The 12,554-nt window shown below is 39.1% G+C and overlaps 1 protein-coding gene across 2 annotated transcripts in view; it reads right to left on the minus strand.

Annotated features, from left to right (window-relative positions):
• Positions 1–908: 908 nt before the first annotated feature.
• dcc (DCC netrin 1 receptor) overlaps positions 909–12,554 on the minus strand; it is a 409,341-nt gene continuing 397,695 nt past the window's right edge. For both annotated transcript variants that reach the window (XM_040000674.1, XM_040000673.1), the window contains exon 29: positions 909–9,527. In XM_040000674.1, coding sequence (XP_039856608.1) covers positions 9,438–9,527 — 90 coding nt within the window. In that variant the 3' untranslated portion in view covers positions 909–9,437. The remainder of the gene's footprint in view (positions 9,528–12,554) is intronic.

Raw genomic sequence — 12,554 nt, forward strand, 5'->3', positions numbered from 1 at the left:
AAAAAACAAAAAAGCTTAAATGTGATGCCAAAGGATGCTTTACGGGTACTAAAATGTGAAAACCGATAGTGAGAGACCTGACTTAGTGTTGCCGTAACTCTGTCACCACATCAACACACTGTAAGATGTCCTGGATCCCCTGCAGGATGCTCTGTAAGATGACAGCAGCAACAAAACACAGATTTTTCCGCCAGCTGAACCCAACAGGTTTTCCTCAGCATATTCCAGTTAAGGACAATTTCCTTTCTAACTATAGCCTGATGGATCATTCTGACACTAACTGTATAATGGGCTATGACAGACTCCCCTTGAGTCCTACGCAGCCTTTCCTCATGCATCAGGTTAAGTAAGGTGAAGTCTCACCCTGAAATTTTGTAGTTAATTTTGTTGTGACTCGGTTTTTAAGTCTCCGTAACATCTATTATACACACATTCGGTTGTGTGGTGAGTAATCGGGCACATTAACAGGGTGTTTGTTTTTGTATCAAAACTTTATTTATCAAACAAAAAGAATGCACCATTGAAATAACATTTCTATAAAAAAGGACCATGGGACTGTTCTACAGTGCATTACAAAACCAGCAATTGTATACAACATTGTGGATAGAAACTTCGCTTTACTTTGTCTTCATCATCATCATCCACTTTCCCCCCTTCACTTAAATGAACAAAATGTACACTCTTAAATATTGCAGTCACTAAGCTAATTTGGTTATAATGAGTCTTGGACTTTTTTTTAAAGGATGAAGTTAAATGTATTTACTCTGAATCGTCCATCTGTCGGCTCCTCTGTCCAACAATGATGTTCTGGAAATGAAGTAATTGTCTGTGTGAGAGGAGATAAGGGTCGCTTTAATTTGGTCCCTTTCGCCCTGAAGAGATGAGGTCCACATCATTCATTTTTTTTCCTACTCGATTATTTTCTTTTTGTAAGCTTTTGGCCTCAAACTGTCTGCCATGGAGCTGACGGAGATGGTTTCACACGACACCAGACCTCTCTTAGTCACCACATCCCTGACCAACTTTATTTTTTCTATTATTTAACCCTCCCTTTTCTTATTTTATTTTTTTCACCATGTAATTTGTCCCTTTTTTGATCCTCAATGGGTCCCACACAGGAGTGAAGCGCCCAAAGAAAGAAGTTAATGAAGTCGAGTTTCCCTTTGAAATGTGGGAGGTGAGCTGAGCCAGTTTCCACCTTATCAAGTCTGCTTGGTGTTTCTGAGTTTCACACAATTGACACTATACTAGTTCACAAGGTGCCTTCACTCGTACAGGACCTTCCCGGTGTGTTTCACAGGTTTTAGTCCATTAACTACAAAGAGCACTGGTTTTTCTTTCCTGCAGAGCATCAGCTTTTACTCTGATTTCCTGCCTTCCAGGCTGCCATTTAATGACACCTTTGTGAGCAAAGATATGCTGAAGTCATCCAGAAATGCAGCTGAAAGCATTTAGAACATTCTTTGTGGCGGTGCATTCAGAGACACTCAGACATATGAGAAGAAGTCATCATATTTGCCTTAATAGAGAGATGTAAAGTTTGACCAGTAGTGCTGGTCAGTATTCAATAATCTTTTATAGCTATAGTGAGGTATCAGTCTCCAGATGAGTAATCAGTAATCAGAGTAATCAACCAACCCAATGATACCTACTGGAAGAAGAAAAATACATTTAAAAATAAAGGGGATCTGAAAGTGTTCTACTATAATTGAAATAAGGAGTATGAAAAACACATATGGCGCTTTACTTGTCTTTAAATAATTATTCTTTTTATAATTTCATAATGATTCCATTTGAAACATTGGTATGTCTCTAACAATCAAATCTGAGTGAACACTTAACGTAACCCAACATCTGGTTTGTTTTTTGATATAGTCAGTTTTTTTAAAGAGAAAAATTGTCATTACAAGAATAAAAATGTGAGCACATGAAAAAAATCAGTTACTGAGGTGAAAGATTTTTATTCAATAGATGCCATTGTCCAATATATCATGTCTGAGTTTGTCCAAAGGCACCGTTTGTACTACTTTCAGACGATTAGTGTTGACTCAAGCACACCACAAAGTTAAGTCCTGCCCATGATAACTGCACTCTGCAAGCTGCTTTGCAACCCACTTACACTGCAGCTTTAATCCATGCTGTATCTGGATTGACCAGTGTCATATCTGCTGTCGGTACCAGCTGCTCTGTTCTTGCTGCTGCTCAAGAATGGAGAGCCATACAACCAAATACAAATTACTCCATTTAGTAGTGAACACTTTCCTGCAGCTCAACTCAAGCTTCAGTTTTAATGTCACGATGAAACACACTTCACGTCAGCTCCACTCAGGTGCCTCTCTCTTTGCCCCAGATTTGGATTTCCTGGCTCCAGATAGTGGGCAAAGAATAAAACTTAAATGTGACCCTGCGGCGGGTCTGCTGTAACTATGAAGAAGAACTGCATAGATGCGATCGGAGCCCTGCCATCCAGATTTCGGACTGACAATAAACAGAAATCGGAGGTGACTGCATCTCCTTGGAACGAGGAATCACGGTGGCAAACAGAATGCTTCATCAAGGAATGTAAATAAGCAACAATATAAAAAAAAAAATACTGAAACCTTTTAAGGCAGTAACCTAAAATAAGAAAAATAAAACACTGCTTCAGTCCTCTTTTTTCATTTTTGTTCTTTGCTAATCTAAATGCACATTTGCAGAAATATCACATGGCTATAAATAATAGATTTAAAGAGCACTCGAAATAAAGTAATAATAGTAATAATATATTAAATTTGATTATAAAAAAGTTACTTCTACTCTAGTGGAACTGTACACTGTAAAAAAAAAAAGGAGCTTTTTAAAAATGTAGTTCTGCTGCAGCAATGTTTTTCTCCACAGTAAAATACACTCGAAGCAAAAACCCAACATCTGGCTGTTAGGAGATGGGGTGAGGGTGGGGTCAGACTCTTGAAGAAGAAAAGGTCCTTTTCAGTCCTTAGTCTCCGTTTTAGATTCCTGTGCACTGTTTAATTCACACTTGAAAAAGTGAAACCGGGCATTTTGTGTTGCACTGAATGATAAAATAAGATGATGACGTTGAGATGATGGTGATTCTGAGGCTGTTCCAGCATCAGATGAACAAACACTATTTCATAAAGCAATATTTTGGGATCTTTTTGCGCATTGACAGTAAATCACATGGTTTAGCTTTACATTTCACATTCAGATAAATTTATGTCCCCTTTAAGTAGACGTTTATTCTAACTGCCACAAATAAAAGCTTGCTCTTAACATGTTGTCCACACAGTCACAGTGTCTGCATCATTTAATCTCTCTCAATATTCTTGCCTGTCAACAAGTCCTCTAACCTAAATGACAATGTTGATACATTTGAAATATAACCGGAACATAAAAACAGATTTTTTAAAACCTATGTTTGGTTGGCTTTAGAGATAAAATAAACTTTAGGAAGAGATTTAGCTTAAAATAGCGCTAAAGCAGCCTGGCATCAGAAAGAATTGCCACTTGTCCCCATCCACAGTCTGACAATGCCTCCACTCTAGCTGATATTTGCAGGAGGGGAGATTCATAGTGTCTGTAGTCAAACACTAGAGGCCAACCTATCTGCCTCAATCTAATGTAATTTTAGGTGCACCGTGATGTGTAGACATGCTGACATTTTGGTCCCCCTGAATAATATTGATGTATTTTCTATATATGGATCAGAGTCCTACAGTCATGGCCAAAGATTTTGGTCATGACTGTATAGTCAATTCTCAAAGAGCTGATTTCACACTAGAAATCAACAGAAACCAGGCAAACAAAGTAAAAAAAGTTGTAAAGTAAAATAAGTCTGAAATCTGAAAAATGAAAAAACAGGTAGAGTACAGGACGGTCCTACAGCTGTTACATGCCGATAATGTAAATTAAACTAATTTCCTTGCAAGTATTGGGAGAATACAGGCAGAATTTCTCCCCCCAAGTTTCTTAGTTCCTATAACTAAAGGTCAGCCAATACAGGTAATTTGTCAGGTATTAAGGCAAACATCACTGCACAGCAAAGGCCGTGGATCTTAAAGCTTGGTTACTGAAGGGAAAAAAATCTCTGAATAAGCAAAAAAAAAAAAAAAAAAAAAAAATCAGCTCATTTAATTTTTCTTTTAGAAATCTGGCCATTACACTGTTCTAAGTTAAGTAGGCGGATTTCCATAAAATGATCTTTGTTGCTGAAATAAAAGGACATTTAGGTTGAGTCTGAGAGGAAATGGTTTGTTTTGATGAACGCTTTCTGCATTATGAGTCACCGAGTGAGCCATTTGGGGGTACAGCATCTTGCACTGGAACATTTTGATAGACACGTTTGCCGTTCTGTGGATCCAAGCTTTGATATTTCAAGTACAGGACGATCCCTGCCATCACTGGATGTAGTACATCTGATGTGTCTGTGTTTCCCGGCAGGTGCTGAAAGGCTGCATCTGCGCTGCCAAAGTAAAAAACCAAACAAAACAACTTTTCTTTTTTAGTTTCTCCCTTTAAAGGGACACGGGGCTTTTGGGATAAGTCCTCAGCAGAACAGCCCCGTCTCATCTGGTCCCCGTGTGTCGACTTTACAGGAGGAACAAATTAACATAACACAGAGCCCATTTTAACATTTCACAAAGACTTCAAATAAAGTGACTAAATATGGAGAAAGAAAAATAACACTGAAGTGAAAAGTATAGCTACGGAGAATGTCTTATTTATCTCAACGATGACAAAAACTCATGAAGGCGAATGACTGAGGATAAAAAAGTTAGGTGTTCTCTTTAAACAACATTTCAAGTCACATCATTGGTATAAAGTCTGATTTTTGACAGCTGAGGGGAAAAACACCTATTTAAAGGTTTAATCAGCTGCTTATCCGTGCTACTTTGAAGTGTTTTATCTGAGTCCAACTGATTTCTCCTTCCAAGAGTTACCAAATGTCCGATGTAAACGCTACAGAGTGTACAGGTGTTTCATGAATTAGCTCGTGCCTAAAAACGTTCAAAGGTTTCAGCCCAACTGATTATTTCCAAGATCCTGCATCAGTTTTTAGACTGATTTCCTTCCTTCCAGGCATCCATTGGTTTCAGCTCAAGTTTATGAATTTCAAATAGTAGAGACTTCAAAGTGGAGGGGTTTTTGTAGGCCTGATACCTTGTGCATAAAGTATAGCAGGGCATCAGACAGACATCTGGAGACAAACCCATCGTTATGTAACTGAAGTATTCTTGATCAGATTAGTCAAAGTATAATTTGAGCAAGCACTTTGACCTGATTTGGACTTTGGGGGGTCTACGAATTGAAAATATACAAAACTAATGGCAGTTGGAAACCAAAGAGTAGATATAAAAGATGGATGTTTCTTATAGGTTGAAAAGTGAAAACTAAGTGCCTTAAACCAGCTTTTTTTTGTGCTAATGGCCATCAAACTCTGACCTCTGCCCAACTTCGCACTTGAAAACCTCAGTAAACGCTTTTCTAAAGAGGTTTTGAAATCAGTCACTAGTTTTGTATTTTGTTTTATATAGCTTGGTGTTGATTTTGTAAGTTTGGGTCCAATTCAGTGTAAATAGACATTAAAGTAGCACATGCTGTAGGTAGTGGCGAATCCCTACTGCTCCTTGTTTTCAAAAACTGAGATCACAGTGGCTTAAGTGATGAGCGTGATGACTTAAAACGAGAGACAACTTCAGTGTCTATCTTTTGCATGTGGTCTATTACGGAAACAGTTGAAATTACAAGCCATTTCTAGGAAACTCAGAAGAAACAGTTATGAAATACAGATCAATTCTGCAACACTGACTAAAATAAAGTTGCTCAAATGCAAAGTGTGATGGCTGGCTGATGGATCCACCAGTTTAAAGACTCCTAGTACTGCTCAACTTAATATTTATTTTTTTACTTTTTGATTTAAGAGCTGTTCTGTAAGTTGACTTAAAGTAACCTGTGCAGTTGCTTCCATTTCCACTGACACATCATCTGAGTCACTGGATCAAAACCTGACAAGTTGGCAGTGATACGAAGGTCTGGAAACAATGTGTGCAAGCTGACTTTCAGAAATGAAACAAACAAATGTCTGCCAGAAAGGTCCAGCTGGATGGATGATAATTGGAAACGAAGATGTGATTCACATTTAATGGGCTAAAATGTGCAAATTCACCAGTAAGAGCAGTTAACTTTAATCATTCCTTCTTTTCTTTCCTTTTTGAAATGCCTTGTGTCAACAGGCCATTCGATTCAGAATTTATTGTTGAATCTGATTTTCTTATTTTTTATAATCAAATTTTAGTCTGACCCCACAGCACAGGATTGTTCCGTCTCTACAAAGCTCTGCTCTGCAGAGAGGAGGGGAGGGGAGGAAGAGCAGAGTGAAACGGGGATTTTTCTCCGAGAACAGGCTGATGAGTTTGATCCCCTCACCGCCTGCCTGCCAGCGTTCGCTCGCTTTTCATACCCGCGCTGCACTACCGAGATGTTACCTTTCCATCCCTTCCGTGCCCGGGACTTTTCTCCGCCGGCGTAACGGCCCAGCGAGCGTGAGCTTGAATCATAATATTTGAAACTACGTTATAATGAATTCACGGGCTCATTCCTCTGTGCCCTAACTCGCACATACAAACCACCCCTGAATATCAATTCATGGCTCTGCCTCTCTCTGTCTCCCTCAGGCTTTTTCCTTTTATCACAGAAAGATAAAGGTCTGTAAATTACAATATGGAGACTGGGGTGATGGAGTCAAATACAGAGCATACTGATTGCCTGTTTTTTTTTTCTCCCTACTGATTAATGAATCATTAGTCATTTTGAATTCCTGGTTTTCTGCAGGCAGACAAAATGACTATCCTTACCAGTCGTTTAGCCAGGTGGTCAAATGTGATTGTTACAGGTGGTGTAGTTCCACATACTTCCAATTATGTTGCAAGAATGAGGGGGTGATATTTAGAAAAACAGATTGCTGCAGCAGCAAAGAAAGAAGTGAGACCTTCACAAAAACTCCAGCGCAGATCAATTTGTTAGGATTTTTTTTTTTTACAGTGTACACCTTCTTCACTGTCCTAATGCCGCTTTTCACAAATATGATTTCTCTTTCAGAAAGAGAAACAAAAACATCCCCACCCATCTCATCTCCATCAAATTTTCAAAATCAGGTTCTCTCGCCTGCTGTCAATGCAAATGCAGTTGTTTTAAAGAACAGGAAGGTACATATGCTTTGCACCGATGCTACAGAGGACACCTTGAATGCAGTTGCTTCAGGTTTAAAATCCCTCTTTGCAATTTGTTTCCTCAGTCAACCTTTTCTTAAACGGCTTCTATTAAAACTACAAATGGCACAAAAGGGCTTCTTTATACCAGTTAACAAAGAATTTTTGAATTAAACTAAATGTCTGACATGTTCAAAGGCTGGAGGTTATCATATTTCACTGTGGTTAAAGTAGCTCTCTGCAGAAATGTGGTTAAAAAAACCTGACTTAAAAAAAACTCAGCTCTGACAGGACATCAAATGTAAAAATATACTTTGTGGATTATGCATTATTTGTGTTGATCTTTTTGTCACATTTTCTCTTATCGTTTTTTGTATAAAAACAGAACCACCTGAAGAAAACTCAAAGTGAAGCTGACGGTTTTGCCATTGTTCCAGGTGGTTGATCAAGGTCGACAGAGGTACACTCGTGTTTGTCTCATGAAAAATAAATATGGATTCATCAAAAGCAAGCCCAGATACAGCACACTCACATCCAGCCAGACACTGTAAAATGGCACAGTGAAAAAATAAACAATGACAGAGATCTGTCTCATCAGTCGTCATCAGTGGCTGCCCCATCATCTCCAATCCCAATAAAAACATTAATAATAAAGGTAACATCAAATCTCTTTTTCTTCCATTTTTGACAAGAGCAACACAGCGCCCTGCTGTGTTGCTTTGAAGCTAATTATGCATATAACTTAATGACAGAAAACAAAATTATTGTTTTGTGATCTCAGAGTCAAAACTGTTGTCTTATGATCATGACTTAATTACCCTTTTCTTGATTTTGGTAGTGCTTATTATGTTTTTGATAGAATAACCATGATTCAGTGAGTGTCCTACAAAATGTATCTTTGGTGAACACGTGAACTAGTGTCCCAAAGACCAACAACACTGATATTCACAGACTGTAACCCTTCTTTAGTCCTCCAGACAACAGGGGGGCGATGCTGCACTTTGCAACTAACATGTTTAGAGTGACTGAACATACGTTTGACATGAACAATTGCTGTATTCCAACCGGAGACATTTCTTTGTTCCACAATAGAATTGATCATCTCAAACCAGCTCCACCTTGTTCCTTAAATCTTATCTTTTTCACCCACTTCAAGTCCATTTTTAGGCCAGACTTGAACAACTAGCAAAAAAAAGTTACAGTAAGCTTTCAGAGATGAGAATTTGGCAACGACACAAGTCCTTGTGGGTAAATACTGGACATTTTCTGCGTTAGGGAGAGTAAAGGCTTGGTCAGGAGCAGCAACCAACTGTGGGAGTCTAAAGAGGTTTTTATACAGTCCTGTAAGAAAAAGTTAGTAGAATCCAGATCCAGATGATTCAGACTGGACTTTACAATTTTAATCTCAAGATCCAGAAAGTGGAAGGGTATCTTGGGCTTGGGTGATGTGTTTCAGTCAAATCATACTGTTTTGTGTAAGACAGAAAAAGATAAACGATGAGAAAAAATGTCGTAGTGAATCACCTCGCTCTGTTATAACAGACAACCTTGAATCCACATGAAAAAAAAAAGTTTTGTTGAAACTTTGGTGGCTGAGGATGTATTTTCCATTTCTCACTTAGGTTTGTGTTCCATTTTCAAACCATATGCACATCCCGTAAATGCGCAAAGTTGGAATACCCAAAGAAAAAGAAAAGACAAAACGGAGTGGCGATAATGAAAAATAAGTGAGGTACAGTCACAGTAACTGAGTTGAAGATAACTCAGCGGAGAAGGATGCTAATAAATATCACAAATAAGAGAAACAGGAGGGATCTTGTAATTTTGTCTTCTTTTTTTGTGATAATCCTTTCCCCCTGTTTCATTAAGTCGAGGCGCTAGGCATTGGGTTTTTTTTTAGTTTTGTGTTTGAGGTTGAGGGGTCTAAAGGGGTTTCAGTTTAAACTCCTAAAGACGCCCCTCAACACTGGTCCTGTTCTTGATGCTGTGTGCTGTAGTGTTTATCCTCTTTCGAATTTCCTTTTTCCAATCCCGGTCCCAGTGGATAGTAGCCAAGACCAGTAGAAACCAAACAGACTTAACCCAGCACAAACGGAGATCTGATTCCACAGAGGCATCTTTAAACCCAGATTGACCTGTTGGTGCCTTGAAAGACCAGACAACAGGTGACATCGAGGCTTGAAGAAGGGTTCCAGACTAGGCCGTGATTCAGGGCCGGGCCGGGCTCAGATGTTAGAAGGCGGAGCCTGTTATGGCATTGAGTTGCTGCATCAGCCCTTCTAGACTGGCCATCTGCTCTGACAGGTCATCTTGCTCATAAATCTGAAATATAAAGAAATAAAACAGAGTTTAATAGCTTTATAAAATCATGGACCATTGTGTGTCAAAACAACATACAGTAGATACAGTTTAAAGAAAAGCTATCAAGCTATAATTGTGAACCAACCGATCCACCACTGAGGGTAAGTATGCATGAGGCAGATTCAAACATATGTATTTCAGGCTTGAGGCTACACCCAAGCCCCCCCAGGATCGATCCACTGTATTTTTCTCTCAAACTAGTTCCAAAATAACTAAGGATGGATATCTGCATTGTTCTGCTCAGGTGCTTGTTAGCACTGACCACAAGCTTGTGTATGAAAGCCGTTCAGTAGTCATGTTGTGACGAGTTCAGATAGCAGTTTGATCATACCACCAAATTCTACTGAAATATTTTGTAGACATGTGCTTCTTCGTTGGTAGTGTGACCAAATCAGTCCTGGCTTCTGCACTTCATGTTCTCATAAACAAACATCCTAATGATCATCGCCTGCCAACAGACCAGAAAACAGTTAGACTTTAGTTAATTACCCAAAGATCAAAACTTAATCTCCTACAATCCAAAGCAGCTACCAACCCTACTGAAAGTTAAGCAGCTTTTTACAAAAATGCTGCTTTCCAGTTTCAGCAAACTTGATTTAAAAAATGCTTAATAATGAAGATAGTATTTGGGTGATAAATAATCCTGGACTTTATTTTTTGCTCTGTTACAAATATGTATTTTTTAACAGTATGTCAGTTTGGTGTTAGTTTCTTGCATACATGCAATTTGCATGCAATGTGCTCACAAATGCTTGTAAAAATGGCTGAACTACTCCTGAGCCACACTTTGGTAGCACCAGTGTGATTGCCACTTCAGCTGACAGCACTGTTAGCAGCCGTGGAAGCAAGACATTCTGTGGGGCGTTATGGGTTTTATTACAAAACTATGTCCCGAAAGCACACTCTTCATGGGGAGGCTGAATATGGGCTACAGACTGACAACTCAGCACTAGTTATGTAAAACCCAAACATGTGAAAATCATCCACTTGTCAACCAATTTTCTTGTGGATGTAACCACTTTCTTGAACTGCCAGCCGTATTACGGCTTAATTTAGCTCCAAAACCTAATATTGTAAATCCATCAGTTTACTAAGACAACAAACAAGAGGTCAGCTTATTTGGACCTTTTCTCTGAGAACAGGAATGCTACACATTTAGGCTGTGAAAGGACATAAATCACACCTTTTTCACTGCTGAAAACCATTTCCCCAGCCATACCTTTAAGAGGCTTAATGTGTTTCTTCTGCACTCTTTGATGCATTCATTCATTTTTGTGCGAGTCAACTTGCACAGTGTCGTAAGTGGCTGCAAATACCTAATCTATCACAGTGAACCTCGTGTCTGATTTGGTTTCTGTCAAGAGTTCAGTTATTGTTGCCTGGCAGTGCAGTGCAAACTTTTCAATATGCACTTATAACTGAATAAAATAAAAGGTGACTCCGTGTTGACTGTGATGGATTATCTATCAGCAGCAGGTTTCAAGTCTCTGCAGTCTGACTGATGTGGAACCAATGGCTGCCCGAGGGAGGGAAATCAGAGTAAAAAGTTGGACAGCGATCAACAGGAATTCAAAGTTCACAGGATTTCTAGTTAATGGGCTTAATCAAGAATAAAACCAGCAATAATGAGCTTAGCTAACAGTTCTCCCCCGAGACGACTGCATCAAATGTGTTAGAGTTGTTGCTGTCACTGGTCTGCAAGCGTTTCCAAGGATGGGGCACACTTATAGAGTGAATGGCTTCACTTAAATATCCTGCAAATGTGTGATCACTGTGTAATGGCCTGTTCTGTCCGACTATACAAACTGTCACCTCTCAGTGTGCCAACTTAAGTGCCTTCATCTGTGTGCGTGTGTGACAGTCAAGTGCTCGTCTCTCACAGACACACATTCTCGGTGTGTTATATTGAGCGTGGCCTTCATGCAGAGTTTGTCCTTGCAGCTGGAAAAAAAAAAATTCAATATTCTCCTCAGTGTGCTGTGGAAAACCGATAAAGGCCCTGTGGAGATATTTCTCACACTTTAATCGAAAAATGTTGTCAATGTACAAGACCCTCAATTTATATACTTGTAAAGAATTAGTGTTGTACACAGTCATTGTGTAAGTCCTTCATTATACGGCAGCGACTCTATATAAATATGACTGCAGAACTCCAGTGCGTATGCTTGGCTTTCTGAATTGACCCCCTTAAGCCACATACAAGTAGTCAATGTAATCTTTAGCAAACTGCAGATGGACAACAGATTTCTTTGTCTCCTTCCAGCCCTGTGATGCACACCATTGTTGTGCATTCTGTTCCCCTGACAGGGGAATCATTGACGTTAATATCAGCCTCTGTGTTATAGAGAACTTTAGTTTCTTAGAAACTTTTGGGGTTCCTTTGTGACCTTGCAGATCCTCCTGTGGAGCGCAACAATGCTCTTGAAATTCCTTCAGCTGCACACAGTCAGTCTGTCAGTGGACTGCTGGGTTGAAAATCTTCAAGGACGGTTTAAAAATCCTTCACAGCCAAAAAAAAACCCAACAACCACTCTTTTTATTAGGTATTCAAAAATTGTCGTTGCCTGTGCCATCATGCGCTTGTTCACACACATTTTGAAAGGTATCAGATCAGGTAATCATCCCCTTAACTGCTAACATGCGACTATACTGTCATCTTCCAATTTACTGTTAATTCTAATTCTGTACAATATTGGAGAAATGACCAGGTCTGCTTAACAGAGGTGGTGTCCATCAACTTTGTGGGCTTGTGTTCGGTCATATTGATGCAGAATCTGAAAGCTTTCTCAAATATTTTTATACAACATTTATTAGATTAATAACACATATGACACACCAAAGCTTCGAAAGCAGCCATATTGTGTGAAAAAATTGTACAATCACTTTAAATCTGCTCATTCTGGGACTGATTAAGGTGAACACTTAAATTTTGAGATAGTTCTTACTGACGAAAAATAACAAGTTTGATTTGTGTGTTGACACACACAA

This window comes from Simochromis diagramma, unplaced genomic scaffold (genome assembly GCF_900408965.1).
Source record: "Simochromis diagramma unplaced genomic scaffold, fSimDia1.1 OVJJ01000596.1, whole genome shotgun sequence".
NCBI lineage: Eukaryota > Metazoa > Chordata > Actinopteri > Cichliformes > Cichlidae > Simochromis > Simochromis diagramma.